This window comes from Sturnira hondurensis, unplaced genomic scaffold (genome assembly GCF_014824575.4).
Source record: "Sturnira hondurensis isolate 20B ecotype Veracruz unplaced genomic scaffold, ASM1482457v3 Scaffold0020579, whole genome shotgun sequence".
NCBI lineage: Eukaryota > Metazoa > Chordata > Mammalia > Chiroptera > Phyllostomidae > Sturnira > Sturnira hondurensis.
The window spans coordinates 6,275,031-6,290,881 of NW_028093210.1; the positions used below are offsets into that span (position 1 = coordinate 6,275,031).

General features: G+C 39.2%; 1 protein-coding gene across 11 annotated transcripts in view; it reads left to right on the forward strand.

The window, feature by feature from the left end:
• RBFOX1 (RNA binding fox-1 homolog 1) overlaps positions 1-15,851 on the forward strand; it is a 1,495,983-nt gene that overhangs the window by 1,474,148 nt on the left and 5,984 nt on the right. For 6 of the 11 annotated variants that reach the window (XM_037029876.1, XM_037029877.1, XM_037029881.1 and 3 more), the window contains one exon: positions 6,607-6,659. The exons of the other annotated variants lie outside the window; for them this stretch is intronic. In XM_037029876.1, the coding sequence (XP_036885771.1) occupies positions 6,607-6,659 (53 nt within the window). The remainder of the gene's footprint in view (positions 1-6,606; positions 6,660-15,851) is intronic. 11 annotated transcript variants of the gene reach the window in all.

Here is a 15,851-nt window from a genome sequence, read left to right on the forward strand (position 1 = left end):
AGGCCAGGCTTCTAGATTCACTTGTTAGTTCCCTTTCACTTTAGCTGAGAAAAAAAGTGTAGTGGGAACTAGAAAGATTGTTCAATGTTGGAGAAACTAGTTACAAAAGTGGACCTTTCTCAGGGTCTCCAGGTAATCCAGATGCACTTGGATTGAAATTTCCAAAACCCAGAGATTTTTAGTGGAATATTCAAGTTGAGAACAGATTTACAACACTTATCTCCCTTTTCATTTACACATTTTTGTATGTATTGTTAGCAAAAGGAACTGTGGCTAAATGAAATGTTTTTAAGGGTATGTTAGTACATTTAAAATGTAAAGGATCAGGACTGACCTTTACAGAAGATCCTGTAATGAATCTATTTGTTTACTTGTGGTTTGTTTGTTTACATCCCATCTCATTCTGATTTTGCCACAGCCTCTTGAAATACACATGATACAATACTGAAAGATAAATAAAAGTGACGACAGAGCAGGGAAAACTATGAATCTGAATGGGATTTGTACAATTCTATGGTAGACTTTTAGAACTAAGTAGGGGAACGTGGGTTAAAATACTAATCACAAGCAAAATAGGTATTCTTTTTTAGGGGATAAAATTGAAATACAAATTAGATTATGAGCTTCTGGACAGCCAAACCCAATATAGGTATTCCACTGTGATTCAAAGGCTGTGAGCACATCATCACCCTTATAGTTATCTGGGTACTGGCATGTATGTAGCAGGCCCTCATGAACCTTCTGAGGACTGAGTGAATGACTTGACTCCAGCAATAAGAATTTTAATAAGAGCACCTTATTTCTGCATTATATTTAACCATTCAGTAAACACTCATGGCTGGATTACGTATGGCCCTTCCAGCTATAAGAATACCTGGTTATTGTGCACTTTCACCTTAACTTTATGTATCTAAATGGAGGCATAGTTATAAAAATAATAATCATAAATAATATATTAAAGCATACATTATAATTACCAATCATTAAAATATTAGTAATTATAAACTGTGGAAATCAACACTATTGCAGTTTAATTTAAAAAGCAGAAGACAACTATATTGTGTGCAAAGACAGGGCACATATGTTCAAAAAATATTTTTTGTACTGAGAGGTGAGTTCTCAATGCTGGCCAACACATTAGGATCGATTGAGCAGCTTTGTGAAAATACCTGTGCATGGGAACTGCCCTCAAAGATTCTGACTTAAGTGATTGGGAAGTGAGCCTGGTCTTTGTTATTTTATTTTTTAAAAACACTTAGCTTACTGTAACAGGCAGTCAGGGTTAAAAACCTCTGACTTACAACCAATAAATGCCCCAGAACCTATAAATGGAAATAATTTTTGTCCCACTGCCATCTTGGGGCATTTTGGGTGCCATCAGCCAGACCAGAAAGACCAACTTCTCAGGCTGTGGGGGTATGCCCTTAGGTAGCCTTGGAGGGCTTTAATCACATGTGTGTGTGTGTGTGTGTGTGTGTAAAAGCAGCATTCACACCATTGGACACAAAGAGAAAATTGCTAAGAGTGATTGATACCAACCCCAAACTTTTGTATACTAAAGGTGGCATGACAGAACTAAGAGATCAGAGAAGGACAAATTACCAGAATCTTTAACAGTGAAACTTAAAACCAGTATTATCTGATGGGAGAACTTTCTGATCTGACCTCTCCCCACCTCTGCCTTTGTAAAAGGTTAACCTGCGTCTTGATATCTAGCTTCTCTCATCCCTTCCAACAATAGTGGCTAGCAACTATTTTGAGTCTTAGAATTCAGCTATGGGTGGATTTTCAAAGAAGGAACATTGCAAGGATATGAGATTTTACTAAAGAAAAAAAGTAGGATGACACAGCTAACCCAATAAGGACTAACTTAAATGTAACATCAGCTGTGTCAGATCCAGACTCTAGGTGGCTGGTCTATGAAAACTATAATAAAACATAATGAAGGCTGGTAATTGAATAAAAAGAGAGAAAGGCCACAGCTCATGCCATCCCACCATCCCAAGTTGTTGTTAAAGCAGAATATAATTTTCTCCTCTCAAACCTCCGTTATATAATATTCAAAGGGGAATCCAGATAGCCTCTTATTTTGTCTCAGAAGAACTAGAGATTCTGAACAGTAGTAGGAAGTTCCTCCATAGGATGTCACACCCCATTGTTGACTCAATACCCCCATGTAAGTACCCCTGAGCAGAGTCTTAGAGTGAAGAAGAGTCATGGTATTGAGCCAACTCACTTATGTTCAGATTTCTCCTCCGCCATGAAACAGCTTGCTCATGTACCATCAAGTACCATTCTATGCCTCCATTTCTTCGTCTCTAAAGAAGGGGATAGTAAAAGGAGTAGTAAGAAAAATTAAATGAATTAATACATAGGCACAGCACTTGGCAAACTGCCTGTCACGGATGAGTGTTCTATGAATGTTAGTGGCTCTTTGGTTTTAACATTTCAAAGAAAGCTATAGCCTTCTCCCTTGTGGCAAGTAATTACCATTTTATTATTATTGTTTTAAATGAGTAATCCTCCAATCTTCCACAAAGCTGCCCTGTGCCAGGCAGTCTTCCTGGGAAAGTTGGGCTTTGAAATGAAAATGAGAAAGAACTCAGCATGCATTCCCAAATTTCCCCATGGTAAGAATTACCTGGAACCATGATTCCCTCCCAGGAGCACCAGTCACTTAGAAGAGTGTGGATGGCGTCCCCTGAAGCTGGACAGTAGCCAGGCCTGGGTTCTTGTTAAATGTACAGACAATCATACTTCTCTCCTGAAAATTCTGATTCAGGTGGTCAGGGTCAAAACCAAGCAATCTATATTTTTAACAAGCATTCTAGGTAATTCTTCAGAGAAGTTCACGAAATTCTGGAGTAGAAGGAGAGGTTGAACATAGAAAAGAATACTAAGTGAAAAAAATGGTAGAGAATTAGATGCACACTCAGAGGAATAATGGATATAGCCAGCAAAGATGATTTTTTAGTAAATCCGTGGGAGATGGTGAAATAAGGGAGATGGTGAAACAAGGGAGAAAGCAAATACAGAGAGCATAGCATTATGGCCACTGTAGACCAGCTTCTCTTTCAGGATTGAGGTTTGAAGTTCATTCTGCTAGAAGGCCTCCAGAAACTAAAAGTACAGCAGCCATTCCTGGGCAAGGTATGCTGTTTCTGTGGTTGCATCCTTGGCAGCCAGATAGCTAGGTTGCCCTGGAGGATAGCATGGTGGTAGAGTTGCAAGAAAAAACAAAAGCTACAAGAACTACACAGATTCACCTCCCTTTCCACTCTGCATTTTACCCTACCCAGTGTATCTTAGCTTTAGCTTGTATTAGAATCACTTTCCAAGCATTTTCCTACCTTTTTTCAGACCCTGTCCCAGACCAATGAAGCCACAACCCACCGCAGCAGGGTCCTGACATTAACACTCTTAACCTCTCCCTATGACTCTAAGGAGCAGCCAAGTTAGAACCATTCAATGAGACAAATGGTTCTCAATCTAAGTTGCATGTTAGAATCACCTGGGGATCAATAGCAACTATTGATGTCTGAGACCTACACATTGAGATCCCCATTTAGTCAGTCTTGGGTGTAGCTTGGTAACTAGAAATTTTAAAAGGACACCAGTTGTTTACCAGGTGCAGCCCAGGTTGAGAACTACTTGGCCAGTTTTCCTTGACCATTTATAACCACTGAACAAACTAGATGGCTGAAAATCAGGTGCAACTGCTTTTGAAATTTAAAACAATGTCAGTGTTGAAAGTGAAGATCAGGCTAGGATTAGCATAAGGGGGCAGTCCCCGGGGCCAGCCTCCTTTCTGAGGCTAAAATTGAAAGGTGACTCCACTGACCAGAACACACCTGCATTGCTCTGATCACTTAATCTTCCTGAACCCTTTTGGGGATAACCACTCCTCAAGTACATCATTAAGTCATTGATCACACTTCTCTGGTCATTTGGGTAGATGATCTCACAGAGAGGGTCCTAGACAGTCTATTCATTGCTAGGATAGATTGTCTTAAAATTCAAGGGAGAGAGACAGAACCACAGATAAACACAGTGTAAAACAATGGGCATACATACCACCATGAAACCTCCCCTTATAACTCTACCGTAATTCTTCTGTTGGCCTGTGGACTGCTTCTCATCGGGCTGTTGTGAAGCAGAAATTTCTTAATTATTGAAATTATGATCACTTGATGAAAGGGTAGTTTAGAAGGAGGGGTAGTCACATAGTTTAGCTCCATGGAATTAGTGAGCACTTTTCTGAGACGTTAGGGTAAGCTCTGTCTCAGAAAAAATATACCTTCATCCATATACCTTTGTCAGGTTAACCTAGGATGTAGTGGGATTGCTTTTGTGGTTAAAAAATTCATACAGAATTGATACATCCCAATGGCTACCATTTTTTACAAATATTTTTGTAAATTTTGTTGGTATTGCTTCAGAATTCATCAAATATTCTTTAAAATATTGCTATTGGTGCTAACTCCATGCTTTTATATAGATTTGATTTGCTAATCAGAACTCATTTGAGGCAACTCTTTTGGAGACAGTGAGTTATTAAAAAGGATAATCATTATCCTTTTGTTCAGAAATTTGCTCAGGAATCATAAAGACAGTGAAAAGGTGTAAAAAGCATAAGTTACCTAAAAATAAAAAAAGAAGAAGAAAAAGAAGGAAAGAGGAAAATGGAGAAATGGTGGCTTTTTTTTTTAAGAGTAAGTATATAACATTAGAAAGAAAAGTGTGTTGGGCAACCATAATATTTTGTAAAATTCTGAAACAATTTTTTTAAAAGGTCTAATTTGTTTACAATCATACTTTTAAGTTGTATTTTAAAAGTGTCCCCTATTCATTCACTCACCATTTTGCATTTATTTATGTTGGTTGCCTCCCATGGCTCTTCTCATGTGTCTAGCAAGCTGGACACTTCCTTAGAGAAAATGCAGAAGTGGGCTGCAAAGTAGCAAAATCTTCTAGGATTAGGGAGTATGAACTAGATGGAGCCACCTCACTCATGAGACCCCCCACATAGACGAGTGAATGGCTATTCCTAAGAGCTTGCCCCTGTGGATAAACCAGATAGCCATTATTGTTACAGTATTCTTCTTGTGAGCCTGGTATAAATAGAGGTCATTCTAAGCACTTTTTTGGCTTGCCCAAAACTATCATTCCTTTAATTTCAGATACCCATGTCTCACAGCCCCTTGAGTAAGTCAAATATAAGCAAGTGAAAACCAATATTCAATCAAAACATCTTCATTTTCAGGGACATTAATTTTATTGCTCTCAAACTTTGGAATGTTGATGCCAGATATTGATGGGGCTCAAAAAGTTTGAGTCAGAGTGAAAAGACAGCAAAAATCCAATGACAGTAGCTTTTATTGTTTTAAGAGAGGTAATAAATGAATTTAGCTGTGACTTTTGTTATGTGAAAGAGAAACATAAAAATACTGTTCTCAGAGCATGTATAATTTTGTTTAGACATCATTGGTGCAGAAATGATTAGAATTTTCAACTGAATGTTAAATTCCAGTGAATTTACAAATGGTAGCACTATTTATATTCCAGGGTGTACCTCTTGCAATAGTAAAACTTTCTTAAGATGCTTTAAGAAGTGTTCAATCACTAGATGCTCTCTGAAGCATTGAAACATTTGAACAAGACCAATCAAACTAACACCAAAAAGATGCATTTATCTTCGTTCTTGATGATCCACATGCACAGTAAAATCTCGCAAATGAGAACTGGAAGGCTCTATGCTGCTGCTTCTGAGGCATTTAAGAGCCTAGCCAATCTCATTGGGGCATTTGTATAATCTGCCTGACACAGATGTTCTTATTTCTAGAGAAATAAACTGTACGTCTGAATTATAATGCATTACATTGTGGAAATGCCACAGTTGAAAACATCTTAAGAGAGTTTTATCAGCTTCCTAGATTTACTAAATCAAAGTAAAATGGCATTTTCCATTTTTATTTTCTTTTAGTGCATCATTAAAAATAATTTGGAAAGACAGGGCTTATTTCAACTGATGAGTTCTCTTACATTCTTCATGTAGCAAGCCTAGTTTGGTGAGGAAATTATTATCTATAACATGACACCATATAGCATTCTCTTCTGAATTGACAGCATTTCTTTTACTTGCCTTTTTTAAAAAATAGTTTTTTATATTATATTCATAATAATAAAGTCTGAAATTTTATGATTTCCCTAGCTTGTTGCAATATACTCATTTTTTTTCTAGTAGCCTATATTTTAAAAATGTGATCTCCGTTCAGCATAGAAATCCACATAAGCTCAGTTTGAAATGCCCTAGCCTTAGAAACATCTCCTGGCATGACATTTGGGTAACACATAGCATTAATATTCTGGTGCAACAGCTTGTACATGGTCCATATCTGACATTACCATGATTTCGTTGACGAGGTCCCCGCATGCCTTCATGATCTTTCTAAACTCTCTAAGTCCAAGATATATCAACACATTCCTTGCAACATCCATTCAAATGCAGCACCCTTCCCTTCCCTCATCTGAATACATCGAACCAATTGGCAGACAGCACATGTCCCCCTGAGCGAGCAGTATTGTGAATTTTATCTTCTCTTCCAGAAATCAGTTCGTCTTCGTTGCAGCAGATGAAATTTCTTGTAACACCTCTGCAGGTAACAAACATTGCTACTTCTTGATGCATCCATCCACGTCTCAGTATCCTTTTTTTTTTCTTTTCCTTCACATGCTGCAGTTGGTCACTCTAGAAAGTTTAGTTAAAAAAAAACAAAGTTCGTATATCTTTGGAGTATAGTGGGAGTCTTTATTCTCTGCTGTCTAAAAAGACATTAGACATTTTGCTAATTCTGATGTTTTATTTTTGGTTTTAATAATACATGATCCAGAAAAGTAAGACTATGTTGAATGAAGCCACAATAAAATCTTATGTTAAAATGCTGAGCAGGGGAGATGAGGGACACAGATGTGTGACTTCTGTATTTTTTGATGCATTATGTCTGGGTTCACACAGATTTATATGTGAATTATTTGGGATCTTTATGGAATGACTGGTACGTATAATAGGCCCCTAAAGACTGATCTGTAAAGCTAGAGGCATTGGGGAATATAATTATCTCTCTTATAAGAAGGGGATCTTCATTCCATTAGTTAAAGATCCTCTGTTTCCTTTCCTTTAAGACATATTAAAAGGAGTAGGACTTAGAGAGATGAAGTCTTCTGTTTTTGAAATCAGGGAATTGGCAGATGGAAACTGCACCTGCATGATGTGTCCATCACAATAACACCTATCTTTTTGCTTCGATATGGTTCAGAACGGTTAAATTTGGACTTTCATTAGCATGGAATTACTTGATTAAATGTCAAGATAGGTGAGTGCCTTAACTAACAACAGACTTGCATTTATTTATTTATTTATTTATTTATTTAACTTTTAAGCCTAAACTATGACTGTAGTGATTACTGAGGGATCTTACCAAGGTGTGCTTTTAGCAAAAAGGGTGCACATTGCAGCTCAACCACGTAGAGTTGAGTCTGCCATGACCTTCAAAAGCATACATTAAACTGAGCCTTGCAAATAGACATTCTTTTGTTACTCATCACATTTGATCAATGGGGCCATAAACAGAGGCATATTTGTTTCACCCCCTACTTACAGTCTTTGGAGAGAAGGAACTAAAGCGAGGGCAATGGTCTAAGAACATGTCCCCAGCCCTCTATGCTCTAAAAAACAGGGCTACAGAAAATTTCACCTAAGTTTCATTCATATTGTCAGTCTCAGTGTTTTTAGTGAATTAAAGTCTCACCTGGGAAGCTGAAGGAGTATCCATGCTCATCTTTTAAAGCCACAGCTTAGTCCACTTCTATATAACCCTTTGGATAATGGTCCTCCTCAACCCTCACCAACTTAGAGGTGGTGACATCCCTAGCACTTCACCAATGCCTAGTAGGAGAAGACTGATAGTTGCATTGTTGCGAGTGGCAGGAGAATGAGCCTGGGATACATGTGTCATTTAACATTTTCAAAACCTTGCGAATGAAGCATGCAACTAAAGAGGAAACTGCTCTGGGTGGGGAAGAAAGTTGGTTTAGAATGGTAATAGACATCATTGGTGGTCATTGGTGGTTGTGCTCGTTCTCCAGAGCCTCTCTCTTCCCTGTTAAACTATATGCATGCCCCAGTGGGTCTTGGGTTATATTCTGACACCAGAGATAAAACGTTGCACAGCTACAACCCAAGAGGTAGATATTGATTTTTTGTCTTGTGTCTTAACAAACCCCACCTTGTAAACAAGTGGTCCACACATAGTATTCCAAGAAGAAGCTGTGGATAATGGAAGTTGGCCTGAGCAGAGCGAATGGTTTTGCCTACCTTATCTAATTTAGGATGGCTACTCAGTAAATTCTTAATGAATTGCTATTGATCAAATTTCAAATTTAGAGAGATATCCCTGTTGCTTTGATGGCCATATTAATAATATGTTGTATGCTTCATAAGGTTCAATTTGAACTCTGAATTTTGAATCAAGCATGAAAAAGGAGACACCCGTATCAAGCAAAAGTCAAATTATCTCCCAGCCAGTCTACCCTCCTCATAGTCAAAGTGAAAAATCAGAACTGCCGAGTGCATAAAGGTTGTAACTCCTGGTTTCAGTCCAGTCTTCTGGGGCCTCATCTCCCACATGCTAGAAATACCCAGGACACCTACATTATAAACATCACACCTGTCGGGAGGCTTTGCCTCTGTGCATAGAACACTTTTTAGGGTTTGACAGACACTCAGTATTGACAAAAGGCAACTTTTCTCCTTTTGAATGAAGAAAGAAATTTAAGTATGTTTAAAATCTCAGTTTTGAGCACTTGATGAAGATTGTAACTGAAATTTGTGTAAAGATGTATTATTCCTACATGGCCACCTATAAGGGCAGAGCTGGCCAGGCAGTTTTGTCTGGGACTCTCGGTATAGATGGTGAAAATCGTCAAACAGTAACAACAGTAAGATTGAAGGGCTTTTCTTTCAGTTCCCAAAGGAAAAGTAAAGATTTTCATGTGGGTGTTTTGGAAAGGATACCAAAACATCAATTCTGCTTTTACTAGCCACATAGAACAAAACATTTTTATTAGCATTTTTGGATTATGAGACTGTATTGACGAGGAAATTGATTTTTTGAATCAGTGGCTCCAAAAATCTTATTAGACGTTTTGTTTTGGTTGTTCCTGAAAGACATGCTCACATGGGTGTCCCATCTATTACTTCCACCTTGAACACTGCAATTGCCTCTTGTACTATGACACCAAGGTCCTCTGATGAGTTGGATTTTGCAAGAGATTGTCAAAGGGGCAAGATCGTTTTTCCTTCTCTGACACCAGGGTTTCCCTAATGCTGTGATTCATTGGAGCTTTTCCAGGACTGGCTAATGACTGTAGTTGTAGGATATGGATCTTGGATAAGCATGGAGGTTGAAAAGCAATTTACTTATTTTGACAGAGCATCTGGAAATTCATTTCAGTGAATTAATATGTCTTGAGTCATCACTGGGTATCAGCAACTGTTTTCAGCCCTCGGGACACAGCATGGAAGAAGTCAGGAGAAACCCTTCCTTCAGAGAGCCTTAATTCTAGTACACACCAGATTCCAATCATGTAGATGGATGAGCATGGAATGTGTTGGCATGTAAAGTGATAGAATAACTATAATGAATCAAACAGTGGAGGAGGAGATGGAAAGTACCATGAGGTGGTACTTTACATTTACTGATTAGAGTAGGCTTTTCTGAGAAGGTAACCTTTGAGCAGGGACCCGAATCAAGTGAAGTTGCGAACCAGGTAAGTAATTATGGAATTGAAAGCACTGCAGGCAGAATGGAGGCAAGTGCAAATTCCCTGTGGGTAAAGCTGCTTGAAGTGTCCAAGCACAGTAAGGTATCCAGTGTACCTAGAACACCTGAGCACAGGGAGAGTTTTAGAAATAATATTGTGAAGATAACCAGGGATCAGAACAAATTAGGCCCTGGAGACTGCAGAAACTATTTGAAATTTTATTTTAAGTGTGCTAGGAAGGGACTGGAAGGTCAGCTGTGATCTGATTTATTTTTTAATCATGGGTTAGACTGCTTTGTGAAGAAGGGATTGCAATGTGGTGAAAAGACACCACAGGGATTGTGGTGAAAGCAGGGGAAAGGACCCTAGTGGTGAGTCTCTTGCAGCTCCTCAGCAGGGGTGCACTGGCCTGCACTGGAATGATGTCTGTGAAGGAGCTGAGAAGTGGCTGCCTTTGGGCTGTATTTTGAAAAGTGAACAAATAGGGTATATCCGTATACCAGAAATTTGTCAGGTGAATTTTGCGTTAAAGGTCCATGCCCTCCTTCTCACTCCAAGGGTATATCGGCATTCCCATGGATGGCTAAGGCTTTTTGTCACTATGGAAAGCAAGCCCTTCATCCTAGCAGTCACTGTCCCTCACATGGGCTTTGCTGAATTCTCCAGAGTGTAGTAATAACTTGCTATCACTTACTGAGCAAATTCTGTGTTAGCAAGTATGATTAATTATATGTGTGTGTATAGGCATGCATATATAATTTATTACAAGAGCTCAGTGAGGTAGATGTTACTATCATTCTTGTTTTCAGCTTAAAAAAAAGTTCAGGCCCAGAGAGTTTGGGTAACTTTCCCATAGTCACACTGGAGTCCATGTGATACCAAAGCTCTCTTTCCACTGGACCACACTGCCCCACGTGCTGCTTTTATCTTGACTTTGCAACATTGACCTTTGCCTCCAGATGGAATTCTCCTGCTTTCTTCAGCTGTGCTCTCTTGCTCCAAGAAAACTAGTATTTGTGTGTTGGGGGCATAGTTGTGGAAACTTTGAGGCTGCTCGTGGGAACTGAACAGTTCTCTAAACCATTGTTCCACTGGGCTTTGATGTGGTCCATCCCCTTCATGCAGCAGGTGTATGTTGAGTCTCAGATGTGCTGGGCACTGATCTAGGTGTAGGGATAATGTGAGGAAGGGAGAAGCTCTCTTGTCAGGGGTCACTTTGTGTATCCAGAAGATGGAGGTTTACACAAGTAGAGCATGGTCCAGGTCAGTTCCCTGAAAGCCTTTCTGCTACTGAAAATCAGTGGTTAAAAATCACCCAACAGGATAAGCCATCCTCTGAAAACTATGAGACACTTTGAACTAGTTGTTTTGGCTGAAGGGTCTAAGTTCCCCACCTGCTCCCTGCTCAAAAGAGTGCATGTACGCAGCCTTGTGTGTTTATGAGGTACAGGTGGAAGCCAGGTTTTGGTCCATCAGCAAGTTTTGCTCCTTCTACCATGCCAAGTACCATCTTAGTGGCATGGGGAGTCAACCTGGGGACACACTCCAGGTGCTTATGAGAGCTGGTTGCACGTGTGGCATAAGGGTAGGAGTCTATGAAAAGGTCTTGGCCAACAGAACACATCTGTAAAAGCTACTGAAAACATCCTTTGCGGAACAGGTTAATACACACTTTATTAAGTAGTTATTGGAAGCAAAATTTGGCAAGTTCAGAGGGACAAGGGGGAGTTTCACCCCCCCTTGCATCCTTCTTCTCCCTCAACCTGCTCATGTATACACACGCATGCAGGTACATAGCATCCATGCAGCTGCCCTAAGACCAGATAGTATTTATAAGACACTTCCAAATTGGTCATTTCTTTAATTGTGATCCTTCAGCAAGTTTTATCTGTCTTCCTTTCATTCAGGCGATTTGATCATTCAGCGAAGTTGTTATGCAGTGAATTGATCTGGAGTTAATTGATTTTTTTCCAATAAAATGTGATGTGTATCATCATAGGTGAAGTACAGAGTGCTAAGGGGGCATACATCAAAGGAATTATATAAAAGTAATCATAGCATTTATTGACAACTTACTATATACTAGGCATGTTCAAAGCCTGTTACCTGCAATAACAATACCCTACAAATAAAATCTCTATCAGTTGACATGTGAAAATTAAAGATATCTAGATAGCTCTTAATTAGCCTGAGTAAGGAAGGGAATTCTATATCACTGCAGAATTAAAAATAATAACAGTGGGTATCAAATGTTAGAGTGCATTAAAATCACCTGCAGATCTTAATATTAATGCAGATCTGATGTGGTTCTTCCCTCCCCCTGCCTCAGAGATTCTGATACACAGGTCTGGAGAGGGAGCATGAAAATCTGCATTCCTACAAGTTCCCTCAGGCAATTTTTATAGAGGAGCCCTCAGATCACACCTTAGGAAACCCTGAGCTGATCACTGGGGAATCTCTTCCACTTCAATGGCAAGGGAACATCCAACCGGTTTTTCTAGGGTCCTACTTGGCAATATGGCAGCCAATCTCCACATGTGGCTACTGAGCCCTTAAAATGTGGCTGATCCAGATTGAGATGAGCTGTAAGTGCAAAATAAATACTAGATTTCAAAACCTTAGTAAAAACTATGTAAAATATTTTATTCATAATCTTTCAGTTACACATGGAAATGATGTTTTTAATATAGTGAGTTATATAAAAATATAAAAATGAACACCTGATTTTACTTTCTTAATGAGGCTACTGTAAAACTTGAAATGTCATGTGTGGCTTGCATTTGTGTTTCTCTGTATATTGTTACTTAATAGTACCATTCTAGAGCCACATTTTCACTGAAACGAATATTAAAAGTATTTGTATTCCTCTAGAACTGGTGTCTCAGAGGTGAGGGATACTCACACAGAATTTCAAATATTTTGACAAATAATCTGGACATTGTTAGTTTTGGGTTTTTTTACTTTATGTTTTAATTTTGCCTTCAAGTAACCTACTTCCTCCTCACCCTGCTTATTAACCTCTCAGAATCTTTGATCCACTTCCAAGGGGCATGGGGGATGGACTTCAGGTGGACAACTCAGGTCAGGGATAGTTCTGACTCTTATAAATACTCCCAAAACTCTATCATAATGATCCTACATGGAAGAGGAAGCAGGCAAGAGTTGCAATCCTCTCAGTCTAAACAGCATCAATAACTGACACTTGTTTGGTTCTGACTAACCCTTATCTCAGCTTCACTATAGTCTTTTACAGTCAGTATGCATTATTATTGTCTGTATTCAAGGATGAAGAAACTGGCTCAGAGAAGAGATAAACTTTGAGATTACTTAGCAAGAAAGTAGCAGAAGCAGGATTTGACTCTAGGAATTCTGACCTTGTGGAATTCTTAACTTCAACTTGAATTCTCTGCAGAGGTATTGAAAATTCCATGAGGGATATGAACACAGAACTGCCTTTGTGGTCCCCCTGTGAATTAAACCATAGTTGAGATGCCATGTTGATTTCAAAGCACTGTGAGAAATTCTTCGTGACTTTGGTAGATCAGTAGTCAGGACACAATGAAGGTGAAGCAGACTTTCTAAAAGGAAGGTGGCCTTGGGCTCGACATTAAGACAGTGTAGCTATGTGTCTTTAATATAGTGGATGGACTATGTATCCAAAAGTAGGACTTATTGTGGCTTCTTGACTCCCAGACAGTGGCTATTGCTGTGCTGTGATGAATTCAGAGTCAAGGTTCCTACCTCAAACCTGCTTTGTTGAGATTACAAAAGAGAGAAGTTTTGAACTGCACTGGGAGGGCATAGAAAGGACAATACCATCTGATTTGCCATGGGGGTGTGGTCTGATCTTCATGGATTCTACAGGTGTTGGGTCTATGTTCATGCTTATGTACACACAGTTTGGATGTGAACAACACCCATATCTATGAGCAATGACAAATGAGCCATAGCTCCCCAATAACAAGTTAAAGAGCCCAGAAGATGCTTTTGCTTCCTCTTCTGAGGACAAAAATGATGAGACTGAAAACTATGCTAAGTGATCTGTGAAGAGGATTCTTTCAATTCCAAGCTAAGGAAGTGAGTGGCAGTAAAATTCAGAAATCTCAGAGTCAAATTGAGGTAACTCCATGTTGTTCATCTCAGAGAATTTCTCCCATTTCTACCAGTATCTTTCTTGGAGTTTTAACTACATTTGGAGCTGGATTTTTTTCTTTCTTTCTTTTTTTTTTTATTATGAGGCTGGTCTACCTCCTCTAACTTATGTGTCTCGTCTAAGTTAATGCCTAGGAGAAGGCTACAGCAATCACAGAGGAATATTTTCTTAGTTATAGACATTCACTAAGGCAAGGTGAACAACTGAAGTCTGAGACCATAGAACATGCTCTAGCTAAATTATTACCCTCCCAATGGCAGTCTGTTAGAACTGTGAGGCCCTGGTGTAGTAAGTACCTTGTTTGTTTACTCTGTGGTTAGTATATGCCTTGCATGGATTAATTTCCCCAAGTACCTTACACACTATGTCTTAAATATAATTAGGAGAGCACTGTAGCCCCCAATGGTACTGTAGAGACTGGGGGCCATGTAGTCTCATCCCTAGTGACGTATCCTATTTTGAATGCTAACTCTACAGTGCTTCTCTGGGTGTTAAGGACATGGCCATAGCCTTTGTACCTACTTGCTGTGGTTGGGCTATCTAGACCTATGCCACGTTATGATATAGATCTGAGAGGAGAGGATATTTATTCATCTTTCTGCTCCACTGGGATTCTCCCAGCTATCTCTGGGATAAGGGGCATGGAGCAGTAGTGTTAAAGTAAGAATAACAGGTCCCAAGGACACTGAGTCTCCTAGTTGAAATATATAGAGTGAAATACAGAAAGTGAAATTAATTACAGTATTCTTATTATAGCCCTAGAAGAAAATCATTTGACTGTTAAAACCCTGGTGTAGGCTACCAACATAACTGTACTATATTTATGAGCATCCAGCTTATTTCAACTAGATTTAGAAGATGTTATTAATAAGTGATATTTACATTTTTCAGTGGAGTTGACAAAGCGCTTTACAAACACGGGTTCATAGTTTCCATTCAACAGGCAGCATACTTATTTATTTAACCTTAAGTTCAAATGAAGCAACAGCACCTTAAGTTCAAATATAGCAATTTAAACCACATCTGTAAGTCACAAATTAGATAGATCTTAACTCCAAAAGTATCTGTAAGTTGGTTGCTAGAACTATTCATGATCATATTAGAATAAGATCTTTCAGTTCCTTCTATAGACCAACAGTCTGAGCAGGAGTGAGGGATTGGCTTGTGAAAATCTATATAAGAACTCTGTATTATAACCTCCTGTGTCTGCAGGCTGCTTTAAGATGAGTCTGGTTTCTTTCCATGTACTTTATCTGTGAATTAGGCAAGGCCTCAGACAGAATGATACCATTTTATGAACAAGAAAATGAGGCTCAGAGAGATTCATTTGCCCAAGTCATTGAGCAAGGACATTGCAAAGGCTGAACTTGAACCTGGGTCTTCTTGCTCCAAGGCCTTTGCCCTTCCCAGGAGCAGGGCTGGGCCTCCTGGTTTGAAGTTGTTGCTAAAATCAAAAATAGACAAGGGCATATGATGACTGCAAGCTGTTACCTTTTATTTCTTTGTTTGTTTGGCTTTTCCCTAAAGAGTTTTAATGAGCTTTATGGTGATGTGGCCAGTGTTTTGTGACCCCTCAGGGGTGCTGTGAAGTTACACACTTTTTCCAGAGCCTCCAGAAGCTTTTCTTCTGAGTGTCTTTAAGGGTATTGAACATCTCTGAGAGCAGCTGAACTAAAATCTTCAGATAGCTTATCTGAAAGAATCTTGCCATTGACCGAATCACAGTGATGGGTACAAGAGTCTTCCCCAGCCTCATTTCTCTCCTCTCTACTCCTCAACTTGCTGCCTTCACTCACATGGTGGCATTGGCTCCTCATTTGTTACTCTGCACCATGGCCAGTGCTGTGCTAGACACTGAGACACAAAAGCAAACAAA